We start from the raw sequence: 19,444 nt of genomic DNA, 5'->3' as shown, positions 1-19,444 counted from the left end.
CTTCTAAAATTGCTCACGGAGCTCCTAGCTGCTCCCGGTGCTCCAAACCAGCCGGAAATGTAGTTTCCTAGTTTCTAGTAAAATTCTACATATATAAAAAACTCAAATTCCAGCCTTAGTCAGCATTTCTGAAAAAGGATGGAAGTGGCTCAACTGGGTACATGGACGGCTATGGTGAAATAGGTCCTAGGTTCGAGTCCCCGCTAGTGTCAATAATTTTTACAGAGTTAGTTGGCCCTCAAAATAGTCGAAAATCTAGCAATATACTATGTTTTTCGCGAAAAAATCAATTTATTGTTCTTCTACTTAACAGAAAACGGCTAAAAATCACACAATTTCAACAAAAAATGGGTAATAGGTAATAAAATATGAGTTGAAAGAGAAAAAAAGGGAGAGCACCGGTTTCATTTTGTGTGAGAAGTGAAACTTTTCGTGAAATTTCCAAAAAATTGAGCATTTTTCGGGAATTTTCGGGGGTAAAAATTGGGGGATAAATATGAATTAAAGCTTTGAAAATATTAATTTTTGGGTGTCAATTTGTGTCAATTTCACTCGTGTTTGTCCTGTTCCGCAGCGTCGGCGACCATTTTTGCGAAGGCGCTGTTCTTGTCGGCCATTAGGGCGTCCGGTGTGTCGAATTCCAGAATTGAACCCTTATCGAGCACCATTATTCTGGAAATTTGGGATTTTTCGGGGTTTTATGAAAGGTAAAATGTGGGGGTTTGCGTTGGAATATTCATCGGGAATACCAACAAAAAAAAATTTTTTTTTCAAAAAATTCCAGTTTTTTGGGTAAAAAATCCCAATATCAGCGGAATTTTTTGAAGATTTTAAAATATTTTCCAAAAAAAATTTCGATTTTAATTCATTTTCTGAAAATTTTATTGACTTTCAGACAAAAATTTCCATTTTTAGCCACTTTATTAAATCAATAAATCGTAAAAATTCGATTTCAATAGAAAAAATCGATAAATCAAAGAAATTAAATTCAATTTATCAGAATTTCAGACATTTTCAGACAAAATTTTGGTAGAAAATTGCGATTTTTACGGACTTCTTCAGGCAGTTTGGGGTAAAATCGAAAAAAATCAGTATTTTTTTTTCAATTTTTGATTTTTTTTAAAGAAGTAAAATTATCGATTTTTTGGGAAATCGATAAATCGCAAAAAAATTTTTAGATTTATCGATTTTTCATAAAAATTGAAAAAATTATTTGTTTCAATTTCGATGCTAATTTTTAAAAAGTCAATAAATTTAACAATCTTCGATTTTTAAAAAATCGATAAAATTCGATTTTGCTAGAAAAATCGATAAATCAAAATTAAAGTCAATTTCTTTGAATTTCAAGCATCTTAAGGCGAATTTTTATGTCGAAAATTACGATTTCCACGGTTTTCAGTCAGTTTTTGGTTAATTTTTCGAGTTTTTGGAAAAAATCTATAAATCTAATTTTTTTCCATTTTTTCATAAAAAATCGAAAATCGGAAAAAAAAAAATTTTTTTTCGATTTTTTTTTCGAAAAATCGATAAATCTAATTTTTTCAATTTTTAATATTGAAAAACGATTTTTTTTTTCGATTCTAATAAAAATCGAAAAATTCCCGATTTTTATAAAAATCGATAAATCGATAAAAATTAGATTTATCGACTTTTCAAAAAATTGAAAAAAATTGTTTTTTTTTTTCAGTTTTCGAAAAAATTAAAATATAAGATTTTTATAAAATTCGAAAAATCACAAAAAAAATTAGATTTATGGATTTTCAAATAAATTGAATTATTTTAGGATTTTAAAAATCGATAATTGTAAAGGTTATCGATTTTCAAAAAAAATCGATAAATGGAACAATTTTCGATATTTGAAAAATCGATAAATTAATTTTTTAAAAACTCGATTTTAATAGGAAAAAAAATCGATTTATGGTAAAGTTATCGATTCGATTTATGGTAAAGTTATCGATTTTTGACAAAAATCGATTTCAAGCATTTTCAGACCAAATTTCGGTCGAAAATTACTATTTTACGGTCAATTTTCCAGATTTTTCAGTCAAAAATTCTCAAATTTTCAGTCTTATTCAGTAGTACCTATCATAATCCATGATAGTATTCAATCGATGCGCAATCGTGAATACTGTACACTCTTTGAACTCCTCTCGGATAGTCTCCTGAATCAGAGCATCCGTAGCCACATCGACAGCCGCCGTCGCTTCATCCAACACTAAAACCCGAGTATGCCGGAGTAGAGCCCGAGCCAGCGCGACCAATTGCCGCTGTCCAACACTCAGATTCTCGCCGGCTTCACTGATTTTATAGAGAAGACCGTCTGGAAGACCGGCAGCGAAATGTTTCAAATGAGCAAGTTCCAGAGCTCTCCAGATTTGATCATCGGAATAAGTGAAGAATGGATCTAAATTGAAACGAAGAGTTCCTGAGAATAATACAGGATCCTGTGGAATAATTGTAATGTTAGAACGAAGATCGTGAAGCCCGATTTGAGAAACTTCAACGTCATCGATCACAATTCGACCGCCGGCAGCTTCAATCATTCGGAAAAGGGCCAATGCGAACGAGGATTTACCTGGAAAATTGGGATTTTAGGGGGCATTCAGTGAGAAAATTTGAATTTTTCGCCAAAAATTGACTGAAAATTTGAATTTCCCGCCGAAAATTGATTTTTAAAAAACAGGAAGAAAGTGGGGGGCGGAGTCTATTCTACAGTACCCCAAAAAAAAATCAAATTTCAGATGTATTTAGGCTCCGCCGCCCACTTTTTATCGGAAAACAATTCAAATAATTTGGGATATTATACGTTTGCCTAAATAATACCATTTTCAAGAGTACTGTAGACTTGGCTCCGCCCACTTTAAACCCAATATTTTCAAATTTTTTGATTAAAAAAATAAATTATTACAATATCGGAAAAAAACTTTAAAAAAACAATTTTAATATTACACATTCGTCAAAAAGTGGTTCAAAAATTTTACGAATGTATAATAAGAAAAAAATTGTTTTTTTTTTCGGATGGGTACTGTAGAATAGGCTCCGCCCACTTTACCCTTATTTTTTGTGTCAATTTTTGGGGGGAAATTCAAATTTTCTGTCAATTTTTGGGGGGAAATTCAAATTTTCTGTCAATTTTTGGCGAGAAATTCAAATTTTCAGTCAATTTTCGGCGGGAAATTCAAATTTTCAGTCAATTTTTGGCGGGAAATTCAAATTTTCAGTCAATTTTTGGCGGGAAATTCAAATTTTCAGTCAATTTTTGGCGGGAAATTCAAATTTTCAGTCAATTTTCGGCGGGAAATTCAAATTTTCAGTCAATTTTTGGCGGGAAATTCAAATTTTCAGTCAATTTTCGGCGGGAAATTCAAATTTTCAGTCACTTTTTGGGGGGAAATTTAAAATTTCAATACATTTTTGCATCACAAATCACAATTACAACATCTGCAACCTACCCACCATCATGCCACCGGATTCCTGTTATTAATTTTGGATTTAAGGGGGTTTTGGTTCGAAAAGCCAATTTTCGTGGAAATTGACTTAAAATTTTGACAATTTTTTTGATTTTTTGATTTAGGCCAATTTTCGACCAATTTTTAATTGAATTTTGGGTCAAAAAATCCGAATTTTTTGGTATTTTCAGTCAAAAATTTCCAGATTTTCTCCCTACCTACCCGCTCCAGTTCTTCCAACAATTCCAATCTTTTCTCCAGCAGCCACATCAGCTGAAATATCATGAAGTACGAGATCCAAGCCTTCACGATATCTTGTCGAATATCCATCAAATTTCACAACTCCACGGCTCGGCCATCCTGGAGCAGGCTCACGGCCTTCAATTCTCCATGGAGCCTCATTTGGAGTGTTAGTGTACTCATTTACACGTTCAACTGACACAATATTCGCTTCGATTTCCGAAACTTGACGAACCGCGAAATTCAACACTTCTGTGATCTACAAAAAAATTTTTTTTTTGAATTTTAGGTGAAAAAATGTGAAAAATACAGTTTTCGGGGCTAAAAATCGAGTTTTTTCACATAAAATTTGAAATTTAAACCAATTTTTTCCAGATTTTCATCGGTACATACATTAAGTGCATACGATACGGAGACACCAATAACACCGGGACTCGTAATCCATCCGAATTCCTTTGATAAAACTGCGAAGAGGGCGGCGAAGAAGATCTGTTAAGACCGAATATTATTATTATTATTGTTGACTACTTTTTTTTGCGGGAAATTTGAATTTTTGAGAAAATTTAATGTTTTTTGTAAAGAAAGCTAATTTTAGGAGGAAATTTGACATTTTCTTTAAAATTTTCACAAAAATTTGAATTTTTGCCGAAAAATTCAAATTTTTTCAGAAATTTTTTTAATTTTTAATTTAAAAAAAAGAATTTTTTTGAGAAAAATTTTGGCGCGATATTCAAAATTTCTACAGAAGTATTGCCGGGAAATTTCATTTTTGGAAAAAAAAAACTAATTTGCGGAAAATTAAAATTTTTTAAATTTTCTGAGAAAAGTTTTGGCGCTTTTGGATGAAAATGTCAAATTTGGTGGGAAAATTTTCAGCTGGAATTTCAATTTTTTTTTTTAGGAAAACAAAATTGTGTCCTAAAAATTCTGGCGGCAATTAACAAAAAAAAACATTTGAAGAGCATTTTCGAGAAAAATTGGCGAAAAATTTGAAAATTCTGAAAAGATGTCAAATTTTTCGAGAAAACCAATTTTTATGCCAACTCACTGCAACTTTTTTCGAACGAGGGACGAGGCAAAAAGGTTTCTAGGCCATGGCCGAGTCCCCGACAAATTTCAGCGGCCATTTATCTTGCATTGTTTTCTGCGTGTTTTCTTTCATTTTTAACCGATTTTTTTCCGTTTTTTCTTATCAAAACAAATAAATAAATATTTTTTGCAGATGCTAAAACAATTTCCAAGTAAAAAAATTATGTATTCAGTGGGCAAGCAGCGGTGAAAGTGGTCAATGTAAAATGATAGATTACGGGAATACAAAACCTAAACTTTTTCTGAAACATGATACATATGATGCTTAAATGCTGAAATTACTTGATTTTCATAACGAGACCGCTGAAAAAGTTTTGAGGTTTTCAAAATTCAACATTTTGTGCCAAAATCTCGACTTTTTTACCAAAAAAGTTGAATTTTGAAAATCTCAAAACTTTTTCAGCGGTATCGTTATGAAAATGAGGTACTTTTAGCATCTAAACATCATATGTATCATGTTTGGGGAAAAGTTTGGGTTTTGTATTCCCGTAATCCATCATATTACAATGCCCACTTTCACCGCTGCTTGCCGGCTGAATTCACAATTTTTTCATCTGGAAATTATTTTAGCATTAACAAAAAATATGTATTTATCAGTTTTAATAAGAAAACACGGGAAAAATCGGTGAAAAACAAGAAAACAAAGCAAGTAGAAAATGTCGTAAAATGCGGTTTATTGTGTGCAAACACCGATTTTTCGCATTTTTTCTCGGCCCTCGTTCGAAAAAAATTGCAGTGCAACTCCTTACAATGCAATTTCCAACAAATTCCAGCCTAACAGCCAACCATCGATTCGACACCAAACTCGAATATCTACACCGGATAAAAGTGTCCAAAATTCGACCAGAATCCTGTCGAAACTCGTCAACCTTGCCGAATGCTCGAATCGACGCGGCTCCCTGGATAGTTTCACCAAAGTGTGAATAGATCGGAGATCTATGAACACTTTCCAGACGTTTAAGTTGTCTCGATGTTGGAACATAGTACCTTAGGAATATCAGGTAGATCAAAGCGAGCGGGAGAATCACTACAGCAAAGAGAGGCGTCGAAATAATGATAACGATCAGTGTAAATGCGACTTGAAGTACACACATCACTAAATATCGGAAATTCATTGGAAGCATCATATCGATAGTCTCAATATCTTTTGCACATCGATTAAGAATTCTTCCAAGCGGAGTTGTATCATAAAAAGACATTGGAGATCTCATCAGATTATGGATCAGTGGGCCGTGGAGATTCTTAGAGGCCCGTTGGCCTACAAACACCAATGCTAACAGGGCCACAAAGAAGCACGCAGTCTCAGAGAAGCCCAGCGCTCCGTAGACACCGAGTCTCCAGCCTTTAGCCATCGGATGAGCACTCGGTGAGTCAGGATCGTACTCGTCAGACCATGCGGATAGCCAGAAGCTTCGCAGAATCTGAAGAGTCATGTAGACGATGAAGAATCCGATGAATGCGATTGAAAGGAGATATCCGGCAGCCTTCACGTAAAGCTGATACGTCGCGATTTCTACTTTTCCTTGAGCGATTCCTTCTTTTTTGATTAATTTATTCTGCGATTCAGTGGCCGCCGCCGGCGAAGTTCCCGTTGGTGGCTTTTCTGGTGATGACATTGTAGAGATTTGAGTTGTCAGTTCCGGTGTTCGAATTCTGCAAAAATTGCCATTTTGTGAATAAATAACCGGTTTCGCTGACTGACGAAAATTCGCAGTTCATTTCAAAGTTTCCGGGCACTTTTCCGACCAAAAATCTCACTTTTTTGCAGTTTATTCTGTGAAAAGCGGCATTTTTTTAACGTAAATTGTAAACGATCCATTTTGTGTGGGCGTAGCATAAGAGAAGCCCGCCCCCTTATTGGATTTTTAAAAAATCAAATTTTTAAATAAATTTGAGTCTTTGGCATGTGAGCTCTCAAAATTCCTCTCAAAATGGGCGGAGCTAAACTTAAGAAAAATTAATCCATTTTGTGGGCGTGACCTACTAGACTCCGCCCCCTTTTTGGTTTTTTCATCAAAAATTACGAATACCTTAAAAAATGCAAGTTTTGTCATTTAAGCACCCAAAATGGGGCGGAGCAAAGCACGACATGTGACCATTTTATGGGCGTGTCCTAATATGCCCCGCCCTTTTTTTTGCGTGGGCGAAAATGCGAAACTCGTGAAAATATGAACATTTTCAGAGGTTTGCCAGTTTTTTAAACGAAAATCTTTTTTCCAGAAAAAAAACGTCCATTTTGTAGGCGTGACCTAATAGGCTCCGCCCCTTTTTGGGCCTTTTTTTTTTTGAAATATAGATTTTTTGTTGTAAAAATAAATTTTTTTGGTTTTTTTTAAATAACGACTTTCGCATTGAACACCTAAAATGGGGCGGAGCAAAGCACGAAATGTGACAATTTTGTGGGCGTGGCCTATTTGGTTCCGCCCCTTTTTTGCGTGGGCGAAAATGCGAAACTCGTGAAAATATGAAAATTTCATGGTGTTTTCCTGGGAAAAAAATTTTTTAACGGAATTATTTTCTCTCAAAAATTTTTTTTTAACGTCCATTTTGTAGGCGTAGTCTGACTGGCTCCGCCCCTTTTTCGAGCTTTTTAAAATATCGATTTTTTGTTGTAAAATAACTTTTTTGGTTTTTTTTTTCTCAATTACGACGACTTTCGCCTAAAATGCTACTTTTTGTAATTTAAGCACCTAAAATGGGGCGGAGCAAAGCACGACATGTGTGGCCATTTTATGGGCGTGTCCTAATATGCCCCGCCCCTTTTTTGCGTGGGCGAAAATGCGAAAATGCGAGTGTGAAAATATGAAAACTTTCACCTTCAGTTTTTTCAACGGAAATCTTTTTCCCACAAAAAAAAACACGCCCATTTTTTGGGCGTGACTTGGTATGCTCCGCCCTCTTTTCGGTTCTCGTGAATTTTTGGCCTTAAAAATCAGAAGAACTCGATTTTTTTTTTTGATTCTCGGTGAAAACTGTCTCCTAAAATCCCGAAAATCCCGATTTTCAAATTTTTTTGAACCAAAAAATTTTAAAAATTTCGCGTTTCTAGTTCGCCAAGATTCGCAATTTTCCTTACGTCTCATCTAAATCATTGGTAACCGTAAGTACGACATCTTCCGGGTTCATATAATCCTGAATTTCGCCTCCAATCGCCTCAAAATCGTCGTCCTGTGATCCTCCTGCTTCACTCGAATTATCGGATCCGGATTTGTATTCCTCCATAAAGTCGAAAAATAGTCCACGTCGCTTTATAAGATGCTCGAATGTTCCAGATTCTTCGATTTTTCCCTCCAACATTACAAGAATCTCATCGGCCATTTTAGTGTAGGTTAATCCGTGGGTTACAAGGATTCGTGTCTTTTCTCTTAGTAGTCCATTTGGGCCGATTACCTTTAAATAAAATGTACTTGTAGAAAAGGTTTTTTTACAAATGAATATTCGCCAACTTTGCCGGATTTGCCCGGAATTTGTATTTTTGCCGATTTTCCAGAAATTTGTTGCTTTTTGCTGCAAACTGCCAAATTTGCCAAAAACTGGGAAAACGGCAAATTGCGGAAATGCCGAAGCTAATAAATTTCGTGAAATTCGCCAAATTGCGGAAAGTTGCCGGTTTTCCCAATTTCCAATTTCGCCGGATATTTTTAATTTCCGGTGGTTTTCCAAAAACTGATGAAAATTTAAAAATGACATTTTGCCGCTTTGCCGGAAATTTTCATTTTTCGCAAAATCACCAAATTTGCCAATTGTAAAAGTAAGTAAGTCAAAGTTGCCGGATTTTCCAAGTGTGAAAAACGGCATCAAAAACGACCAATTCCCAAATTTGCCGGTTTTTACCAAAAGTGCCGATTTTCCGGAATTTTTCATTTTTGACAAATTTGCCGACATTGCCAAAAATTTCAAAAACCGGCTATTGTCAAATTTGCCGGAAATTTCCACTTTCGGAAATTTTGCCGGTTTGCCAAAAATGCCGGAAATTTGAAAAAAATGCGTTTTGCCGATTTGCCGGAATATTTTATTTTTGGCAAATTGCGGAAATGCCGAAATTTTTTCCGCTATTTTTGAGGATTTGCCGGAAAAATGCCAAATTTGCCGGTTTGTCAAAAATGACGGAAATTTGAAAAACTGCTGCGATTTCCCAAATTTTCCGGTAATTTTCATTTTCGGAAATTTTGCCGGTTTGCCAAAAATGCCGGAAATTTTAAAAAAATGCGTTTTGCCGATTTGCCGGAATATTTTATTTTTGGCAAATTGCGAAAATTCCGAAATTTTTTCCGCTATTTTTGATTTGGCGGAAAAATGCCAAATTTGCCGGAAACTCGAGAAACGGTAAAATTGTGGATATGCCGAAACTACTCATTCTCGTCAAATTGGCAAATTGCCGAATTTGCCAAAAACATGGAAAAACGGCCAAAATCACCAAATTTGCCGGTTTGTCAAAAATGACGGAAATTTGAAAAACTGCTGCGATTTCCCAAATTTTCCGGTAATTTTCATTTTCGGAAATTTTGCCGGTTTGACGATTTGCCGGTAAAACACTGCATCTTTTTCCTCACGAGGGACGAGGAAAAGTGGTTTCTAGGCCATGGCCGAAGGGCCGACAAGTTTCAGCGGCCATTTATCTTGCTTGGTTTTCTGCGTGTTTTCTTTCGTTTTTCATCGATTTTTTCGTTTTTCTTAATAAAACTGATAAATAAATATTTTTTGCAGATGCTAAAACAATTTCCAAGTGAAAAAATCATGTATTCAGTGGGCAAGCAGCGGTGAAAGTGGGCATTGTAATATGATGGATTACGGGAATACAAACCCTAAACTTTTTCTGAAACATGATACATATGCTGCTTAAATGCTGAAATTCCCTGATTTTCATAACGAGCCCGCTGAAAAAGTTTTGAGGTTCCCAAAATTCAACTTTTTTCGCCAAAATCTCGACTTTTTTACCAAAAAAGTTGAATTTTGGAAACCTCAAAACTTTTTCAGCGGTCTCGTTATGAAAATCAGGTAGTTTCAGCATTTAAGCAGCATATGTATCATGTTTCAGAAAAAGTTTAAGTTTTGTATTCCCGTAATCCATCATTTTACATTGACCACTTTCACCGCTGCTTGCCCACTGAATACATGATTTTTTTACTTGGAAATTGTTTTAGCATCTGCAAAAAATATTTATTTATCAGTTTTAATAAGAAAAAACGGGAAAAAGCTGTGAAAAACGAAAGAAAACAGGCGGAAAACAAAGCAAGATAAATGGCCGCTGAAACTTGTCGGCCCCTCGGCCATGGCCTAGAAACCACTTTTCCTCGTCCCTCGTGAGGAAAAAGTTGCAGTGAAAAAAAAAGGCAAAAATCTAAAAAATTAAAAACGAAAAAAATAAAAAATAAAAACCTTCTCAAAAATATGCCGTCCAACATGGGCATCCACCGCGGATAGGGGGTCATCCAGCAGATATACATCCAAATTCTGATAGACCGCCCGGGCCAACGAAACTCGGGCCTTCTGGCCTCCCGACAGATTAATACCCTTTTCTCCAATCTCTGTCTGATCGCCGGCCGGCAAAATCTTAATATCTGCTTTCAAGGCGCACGCGTACAAAACTTGATCGTAACGTTTTCGATCAAAAGGTCTTCCGAATGTAATATTATCTCGTAGTGTCATATTCTGAATCCATGGCTGTTGTGGAACATAGGCCACACGGCCATTCACTCCAATTCGGCCACGAAGTTTGCCCATTTCTCCGAGAAGAGCTTGTAAAAGACTCGATTTTCCACTTCCGACCTTTCCGACGACAGCGATTAGGGAATTACGGGGTGCCGTGAGGTCCACGTCCTGCAAAAAAAAAATCGATTTTTTTGTCATTTTTCGAAAAGCGACACAAATATTCGATTTTTTGATTATCCGAAAAACAAAAAGTTTGAAAAAAAGATAACTTTTTTTTTTGGCAAATTTGTTTTCGGCAAAATCGGCAAATTGCTGGTTTGCCGAAAATTAGAAAAACGACAATTTTGTCGAATTTGCCGGTTTGTCGAAATTGCCGAAAATTAGAAAAACGGCAACTTTGCCGAATTCGCCGGAAAATTTCATTTCCGGCAAATTGTCAAATTTGCCGAAAACTTGAAAAACGGCAATTTTGCCAAATTTGCCGGTTTGCCGAAAACTTGAAAAACGGCAATTTTGTCGAAATTGCCTAAACTTTGATAAATGGCAATTTTGTCGAATTTGCCGGTTTCTGAAGTTCGCCGAAATTGTGAAAAAACGGCAATTTTTGCAAATTTGCAGGAAACTTGAAAACTGTTCTGCCGAATTCGCCGGAAAATTTCATTTTCGGCAATTTTGTCGAATTTGCCGAAAATTAGAAAAATGGAAACTTTGTCAAATTTGCCGGAAACTTGAAATTTGCAGTTATGCCGAATTCGCCGGAAAATTTCATTTTCGGCAAAATTGTTAAATTTGCCGGTTTCTCAAGTTTGCCGAAATTGTGAAAAACTGAAGTTCTGCCGAATCCGCCGGAAAATTTCATTTCCGGCAAATTCCAAAATTTGCCGGTTTGCCGAAAATTCGAAAATTAGAAAAACGGCAACTCTGTCGAATTTGCCATAAACTAGAAAAACGGCAATTTTGTCGAATTTGCCGGAAATTTGCATTTTCGGCAAATTCGAAAAGTTGCCGGTTTGCCGAAAACTTGAAAAACGGCAAATTTGTCGAATTTGCCGAAAATTCGAAAAACGGCAATTTTTGCAAATTTGCCGGAAACTTGAAAACTGCAGTTCTGCCGAATTCGCCGGAAACTCGAAAACTGCAGTTCTGCGAAATTCGCCAAAAAAATCGATTTTCTGTAAATTTCTAAATTTGCCGGTTTGCCGAAAACTTGAAAAACGGCAATTTTGTTGAGTTTTCCGAAAATTAGAAAAACGGCAATTTTGGCAAATTTGCCGGAAACTCGAAAACTGCAGTTCTGCCGAATTTGCCGGTTTGCCGAAAATTCGAAAATTAGAACAACGGCAACTCTGTCGAATTTGCCATAAACTAGAAAAACGGTAACTTTGTCGAATTTGCCGGAAATTAGAAAAACGGGAATTTTGTCGAATTCGCCGGAAATTTGCAGTTTTGGCAAATTCGACAAAGTTGCCGGTTTGCCGAAAACTTTAAAAAACGGCAAATTTGTCGAGTTTGCCGAAAATTAGAAAAATGGCAATTTTTGAAAATTTGCCGGAAACTCGAAAGACTGCAGTTCTGCCGCGAATTCGCCAGAAAATATCATTTCCGGTAAATTCCAAAATTTGCCGGTTTGCCGCCCCTACCCACCTGCAACGTCTTCTCGCCCGCCGCCTCCTCCGGATCCCATGACGCCGTCAAATTCTCAACCCGAACCGCATTATGACTCCGTTCAATATTCACACTCCGATCAACACACTTCTCGTCCAACTCCTCGGCCACCAGAAATTCCTTCAGGCGCTTATTAGACACGACCGCCTGAACCGCCTGATTGATGAGCAGGGCGATCATAGTCATCGGTGATCTCAACTGATTGAACAATGCCAACGAGACAAAAGCGATTTGTGGAGTAAGAAGATGAGATGGGTTGGAGAGGACAAAAGTTCCAAACGAGAAGAGAGCTACGAGGAATGGAGAAGCCGTATTGAAGCTGTCAAGGATGTTCCGAACCATCGCCGACTTCTTGATCAACGCCAGCTCCTTCGTTCGGATTTCGTCGATGTAGGCTTCCATGGGAACCTCCCACGCATACAGCTTCACCACTTTAATCCCATTTAACACCTCGTTAACCATCTTTGTACGTTCATCTTTCAGCTTCATCTGTTCAATCTGCCATTTTCTGACAATCATCGACGAGATGATGTTCATCGGGACAAAGATCACCATTATCACCACGCCGGGTAGTGCAGAATAGCCTAAAGTGATGAAAAGATAGACGAGAGCGAATGTTATCTGATAGGGACAACTCCAGAATTGTTGAATTTGTGGCGTGATCATTTGGAAGCGTTCGACGTCGATTGCCATCAGATTTACGATTTCTCCGACGGTACGGTCACGGCGCGCCGAGTTGGAGATCAGTAGGGTCTGAAATGGATCGATGGTCGATTTTTGAGTAATAGTTATTTTTTTTTAAAAATTTTTTCTTTTTATAAAGGCTAATTCAAGCTTAACAAGATCTTTTTTTTTAGCTTAAAAAAGACTAATTTAAGCCTAAATCGATCTAATTTAAGGTCGAAAAACGGTCCTATTTACGCTTAAAATGGCCTAATTAAAACTAGAAATGGGCTTTTTTAAGCTTAAAATGACCTAATCTAATCTCAAAATCCCCCAAATTTAAGCTTTTTTTTTTTTTTTTTTTTTTATTTATTTATTTTTTTTTTTTTTCTTATTATGCATTCGTAAAATTTTTGAACCACTTTTTGACGAATGTGTGATAATTTTTTTCTTGAACTTTTGGCGAAAATTTCAAATTTTCAGTCAATTTTTGGCGGGAAATTCAAAAATTCAAATTTTCAGTCAATTTTTGGCGAAAAATTCAAATTTTTAGTCTATTTTTGGCGGGAAATTCAAAAATTCAAATTTTCAGTCAATTTTTGGCGGGAAATTCAAATTTTTAGTCTATTTTTGGCGGGAAATTCAAAAATTCAAATTTTCAGTCAATTTTTGGCGGGAAATTCAAATTTTTAGTCTATTTTTGGCGGGAAATTCAAAAATTCAAATTTTCAGTCAGTTTTGGGCGGGAAATTCAAATTTTCAGTCAATTTCTGGCGGGAAATTCAAAAATTCAAATTTTCAGTCAGTTTTGGGTGGGAAATTCAAATTTTCAGTCAATTTCTGGCGGGAAATTCAAAAATTCAAATTTTCTATCAATTTTTGGCGGGAAATTCAAATTTCCAGTCAATTCTCCGCGCTACCTTTTTGTATACAGCAGCTGTCAACGACGTCTGAATTTTAGTTCCCATTCTGAACATAATATAGAAATATCCATTGAGAATAAGTGAACGGAGCTCCGACACAGAGAACATTAGAATACTCAGAGCCATTCCCTTCCAAAATGGAGCATTTTTCGCCGAGATGAAGTTGAGAAGCTCGCTGAAATTTGGAAAATTGGAGTTTTTTCTTTTATTGGGTGGGTTTTGGGGTGAAAAATCCAATCTTTTGGGGTGAAAAATCCAATTTTTTGGGGTGAAAAATCCAATTTTTTGGGGTGAAAAATCCAATTTTTTTTGGCTGAAAAATCCAATTTTTTGGCTGAAAAACCGTCAATTTTTCAGTAAATTTTCAGCCCCAAAAATCGTCAATTTTTCGATTTTCCCGCCGCTGCTTACTGTAGTAAAAATGGACTGGCAAATTGCATAGTGTCGGAGACGAATTTCAACGTTGAAGCCAACAGAAATTCCCATCGGAACATCATAAAAAGCGATGAAACAACTGATGGAATGACTACTGGATCCTTTTCCTGTTCAGATGGATCCTTTTTCGCCCAAATACTCGTATCGTGGATGTATTCTGCAAGAAATTTGAATTTCCCGCCAAAAATTGACCGAAAAGTGATTTTTTTTTTTGGGAAAATCTGAGAATTTTGGAAATTTTTCCACTAAAAACCGCGGAAAAAACCGGATTTTTTCACGAAAAAACTAAAAAAAATTCAAATCTCCCGTTTGTCAGAAAGTGCGCTCCATCGCACTTACTAAGTCTCTTGGGCTCCCAAAACGATTCCCAAAGTTCGCTGAGAAATTCTGTTCCACTTCGTTCGTTAAGCTCGAAAATGTCGTCGATCTGGAAAAATTGGCGTAATGTGATGATTTAAGCGTAAAACGGCCTAATTTGAAGATTGAAAATGGACTAAATTAAGCTTAAATAGGCCTAACTTAAAGACAAAATGGGCTAATTTCAACGACTAAGTTTAGCTTGAAAATGAGCTTATGCTCAAGCTTGAGAAGGTCTGATGTAAGCATAAAACGCCCTAATTTATGCTTGAAAATGGACTAATTTAGGCCTAATTAAACCTCAAAATGGCTTAATTTAAGCTTGAAAATGGCCTCATTCAAGCTTAAGAAGGTCTAATTTAAGCATAAAATGGCTTAATATAGGCTTAAAAGGCCTAATTTAAGCCTCAAAATGGCTTAATTTAAGCATAAAAAAGCCTAATTTATGCTTGAAAATAAACTAAATTAAGCCTGAAAATGGATTAATTTAAGCTTGAAAATGGGCTAATTCAAGCTTAACAAGATCTTTTTTAGCTTAAAAAAGACTAATTTAAGCCTAAATCGATATAATTTAAGGTCGAAAAACGGTCCTATTTACGCTTAAAATGGCCTAATTAAAACGCGAAATGGGCTTTTTTAAGCTTAAAATGACCTAATCTAATCTCAAAATCCCCCAAATTTAAGCTCAAAATGGGCTTATTTATGCTTGAAAATGGCATAATTTAAGCTTGAAAATGGACTAATTTTAGCTTAAAACGACCTAATTTTATCTCAAAGTTGCTTAATTTAAGCTCAAAATGGACTAATTTAATCTACCTAATGGCCTAATTTGGGCTTAAATTCAATCATTTTAAAGTCGAAATACCCTAAAATAACCTAAAGATGGCCTAATTTAAGCTTAAAACAGCCTAACTTAAGCTTGAACATGGACTAAATTAATTCTAAAAATGGGCTTGTCTAAGCTCAAAATGTCCTAATTAAACCTCAAAATGGCTTAATTTAAGCTCAAAGTGACCTTATTCATTCAAGCTAAGAAGGCCAGAATCTAAGCATAAAATGGCCTAATTCAAGCTCTAAAATTCCGAAATTCGGGGAAAAAGTCCCGAATTCAGCCATTCAGCCTTAATTTCACGACTTAATTTCATCCAATTTCAGCTTAAAAAGGGTCAAACTTTGCAGATTTTGGCTTAAAATGGCTCATTTTCATCCTAAAAAAGCGTTTTTTTTTTTGGCCTAAAATTTTGTAGCACCTCCAAATCCCTCCTGGCTCCTGTCCACGGGATACTATTGAACCACCACAGTGTGAGCCGATTCAAGAATGAGCTCTGCAGCTCCGGTGATGCTGCACTTTTCGACGACGCTTTTTCATCATCAGTTTTAGCTCCTCGCGGATCAGCAAAACACAGTGAAAAAGTGTAGAGAATCAGTGCCGAATACCAACTTAAATAGGCAATCGATAAAAATTGGGCGGAGTCGGTGGTGGTGAGATCATTCGGGAAGGAATTCGAATTTTCCATTCGAATCCATTGATAGAATTCTGGAGCACCGCAGAGCAAAAAGATTAATGAAGTGACGTGTTGAATTCCAGATGATACGAGACCACAACGAAGACGAATGAGATGAACTAGGAAGGTACCCGTCTGTAAAATAGGTAACGGGATTAGAGTGGAAATTTAAATTTCCCGCCAAAAATTGACAGAAAATTTGAATTTCCCGGCAAAAATTGACTGAAAATTTGAATTTCCCGCCAAAAATTGACTGAAAATTCAAATTTCGGCAAATCAAGAATTATTATTACACGGTCGTCAATCAGTAGCGTTTCAAAAATTTTTCGAATGTGTAATAAGACTTTTTTTTCGGATTTTCAAACAAATTCTTTTTCGGACAATTTTCAAGAGAAAATTCAGCAAAAAGTGGGCGGGGTCTATTCTACAGTACCCCGGTGAGGTTGGTATTATTTTGGCAAATGCATAATATCAAAAATTTTTTGAATTTTTCAGAAAAAAAATGGGCGGAGCCTAAATTCTTATGAACTTTGAATTTGCGAATTTTGTAATTTTTTTTGAATTTTGCAAATTCAAATTTCAGATTTGAAAATCCGAAAAAAATTTCTTATTATACATTCGTAAAATTTTTGAACCACTACTGATTGACGAACGTGTAATAATTTTTTTGCTTGAAATTTCAGCGGGAAATTCAAATTTTAAGTCACTTTCCCGCCAAAAATTGATAGGAAATTTGAATTCCCCGCTAAAAACCTGATTTGCCGGAAATTTGAAAAATGACATTTTTGCCGGAATTTTTTTTTTTTTTTCTTTTTTTCTAATTTTTTCTTTTTTTCCGGTTTGTGAAAAAAATGGCGGAAATTGGACAAATAGTATTGTGCCGATTTGCCGGAATTTTTTTTTTCTGGCAAATTGCCAAATTTGCCGAAACTATTTATTTTTAGTCAAATTCGGCAAATCGGCAAATTGCCGGACCGGCAAAAAACCGGTTTTCGCCGAATTCGCCAAAATGTTGAAAAACGGCAAAATTGCCGATTTGCCGAAATTTGAATTTTCAGTCAATTTTTGGCGGGAAATTCAAATTTCCACATCCAAAACCGTACCCAAACAAGAACCCATAGTCCTGGATAAACATAATACGCAGCAGCGTATGAATTCTTCGAGAATAACACATAACACCACGTGGCAAGTGAGTTGGCAGCGAGAAAAGCGACAAGAAGAAGCTTAATAATGAAATGAGCACTGAACGGAAGCCTCGCGAATCGTTGAGCCGTCAAATGACACTGAGCACTTAGAAATGGTAAAGTGAGCAGGAAGAATGCGGCTGGAACCCAGACGAGCACCGTGTGTTGAGCACATATTGAGACGTTCGGTAGACCCGTTGAGAACTGCAAAAAAAAATTGAATTTTTTACGATTTTTTTTTGGATTTTTTCACCAGAAAATCGTAATTTTTTTTTTTAAATGATTTTTCTAATTTTGCTTTGTGATTTTTTCGAAAAATTTTTTTAATTAAAAAAAAAATTTCTTTTGGAAAGTTTTGTGATTTTTTTCTGAAATTTTTTTTATTTGTTTTTTTTTTTTGGATTTTTTTAAAACCAGAAAATCGTAATTTTATTGGTTTTATTTTTAATTTTTGTTAATTATTTTGGAAAATTTTTGTGATTTTTTTCTAAAATTAATACAATTTTTTTGGAAAATTTTTGAATTTTTTATGGCTTTTTCAGAATTTTTTTTTGATTTTTTTTTGGATTTTATTACCAGAAAAAATTTTTTTTTAAATTTTTTATTCTAAAATTGTGAGTTTTTTTTCGAAAACGTAGTGATTTTTTTGTAAATTTTAAATGTATTTTTGTGATTTTTTAAAGGATTTTTCGCGAGAAAATCGTAATTTTTTTGGAATTTTTTTCTTGAAAAAGTTTGGATTTTTTTGGAAATTCTTCTAATTTTTTCTGAAATATTTTTTTCAAAAAATTGGAATATTGAAAAAAAGAATTTCATTTTGAAATAAATTTCTAGCTATTTTTTGGATTTTTTTAACCAGAAAATCGTAATTTTTTGTTAATTTTTTTTTGGAAAATTTTTGTGATTTATCAAAAACAGGCTAATTTTTTGTGACTTTTATCTAATTGTTTTCAGATTTTTTTTTGGTGAAATTTTTGAAGTTTTTCGAAAAATTATTATATTTTGTATACTATTTGGCCTTTTTTCTGGATTTCTGGAATATTTTTACAATATTTTTAGTGATTTTTTTTGTTTTTTTTAGCAAATCGATAAATTCCATGAAAATTCCTCAAAAAAAGCGCAAATTTTTATTTTTTTTTTCGGAAAAATTTTTTTCAAAAAAAAAACTTTCTGATTTTTTTTTTGCCATTTTTCAAATTCCAATTTTCAAACAAAAAAAAATCAATACCGGATGGCCGTCGCCACAAAACGAGGAAAGCATCTAATTTTTGGAGTTTGTGTTGAGTATGAGGTCGCTCGCAGGTTTATTTCTGAACAAAAAAAAAGGAAAAATTGAACGTTTCTATGGTAACACAAAGCTTTTTGAACGAGAAAATACGCTGAAAAATTGCTGAAAATCCGAGATTTTTTCAGTAAAAAATGGGAATTTTCGGATTTTTTAAGGGGGTAAAGCTGTAAAAGTGGTCTGGAAAGTTGTTAATTTTGAGCGTTTTTTCACGCTTTTTTTTTGACAAAAATTCGGAAAATAAAAGGAAATTGAGCAATGTTCAGCGCTGGAATTGACTGAAAATTTGAATTTCCCGCCAAAAATTGACAGAAAATTTGAATTTCCCGCCAAAAATTGACAGAAAATTTGAATTTCCCGCCAAAAATTGACTGAAAATTCAAATTTCGGCAAATCGGCAATTTTGCCGTTTTTCAACATTTTGGCGAATTCGGCGAAAACCGGTTTTTTGCCGGTCCGGCAATTTGCCGATTTGCCGAATTTGACTAAAAATAAATAGTTTCGGCAAATTTGGCAATTTGCCAGAAATAAAAATTCCGGCAAATCGGCACAATACTATTTGTCCAACAATTTCCGCCATTTTTTTTGACAAATCGGCAAAATTTCCGAAAATGCAAATTTGCCGTTCTTTAACCGGCAACTTTGACGAGTTTTCCAAATATAAAATATTCCGGCATTTTCGGCAAATTTGCCGTTTTTCGAGTTTCTGGCAAATTTGCCGACTTTGCCGGTTTTTTGAAGGTTTTTGACAAAGTCGGCAAATTTGGAAAAGAAAAAATTCGTCTCGGCTACTTTTTAACATTAAAAATCGCAAAAAAAGTTGAAAATCCACCGAAAAATCTAGTTTTAAAAGGGTTTTTCAAGATTTGTGGAGTAAAAAACTGTAAATTTTACTCAAAAAATTCGATTTTCAAGTTGTTCAGCGAGAAAATACACTGAAAATCGATTTTTTCAGCGATTTTTCAAATTAAAACATTTAAAAAAGCCAAAAAAGGTT

General features: G+C 35.0%; 1 protein-coding gene across 1 annotated transcript; it reads right to left on the bottom strand.

Annotated features, from left to right (window-relative positions):
* Positions 1–267: 267 nt before the first annotated feature.
* On the bottom strand, positions 268–18,474 carry mrp-7 (Multidrug resistance protein mrp-7). The gene is made up of 14 exons (NM_075411.6): positions 18,391–18,474; positions 17,082–17,366; positions 15,724–16,113; positions 14,456–14,543; positions 14,093–14,273; positions 13,679–13,856; positions 12,075–12,848; positions 10,158–10,598; positions 7,855–8,168; positions 5,528–6,431; positions 4,083–4,178; positions 3,672–3,948; positions 2,083–2,575; positions 268–672 (listed from the first exon to the last, which is right to left on the bottom strand). The coding sequence occupies exons 1-14, from the start codon at positions 18,421–18,423 to the stop codon at positions 549–551; spliced, it is 4,578 nt and encodes a 1,525-aa protein (NP_507812.3). The 5' UTR covers positions 18,424–18,474; the 3' UTR covers positions 268–548.
* Positions 18,475–19,444: the final 970 nt, after the last annotated feature.

This window comes from Caenorhabditis elegans, chromosome V (assembly GCF_000002985.6).
Source record: "Caenorhabditis elegans chromosome V".
Classification (NCBI taxonomy): Eukaryota; Metazoa; Nematoda; class Chromadorea; order Rhabditida; family Rhabditidae; genus Caenorhabditis; species Caenorhabditis elegans.
This window is presented reverse-complemented; position numbering and strand designations above follow the sequence as displayed.

Bases quoted from the DNA above. Each gene is read 5' to 3' on its own strand.
- mrp-7 (NM_075411.6), bottom strand. From the start codon at position 18,423: ATGCTTTCCTCGTTTTGTGGCGACGGCCATCCG. The intron at 13,857-14,092 runs GTAAGCAGCGGC...TCCAAATTTCAG, and splicing joins GCCAGTCCATTTTTACTACA to CGAGCTTCTCAACTTCATCT. The intron at 3,949-4,082 runs GTATGTACCGAT...ATTTTTTTGTAG, and splicing joins CCGTATCGTATGCACTTAAT to ATCACAGAAGTGTTGAATTT.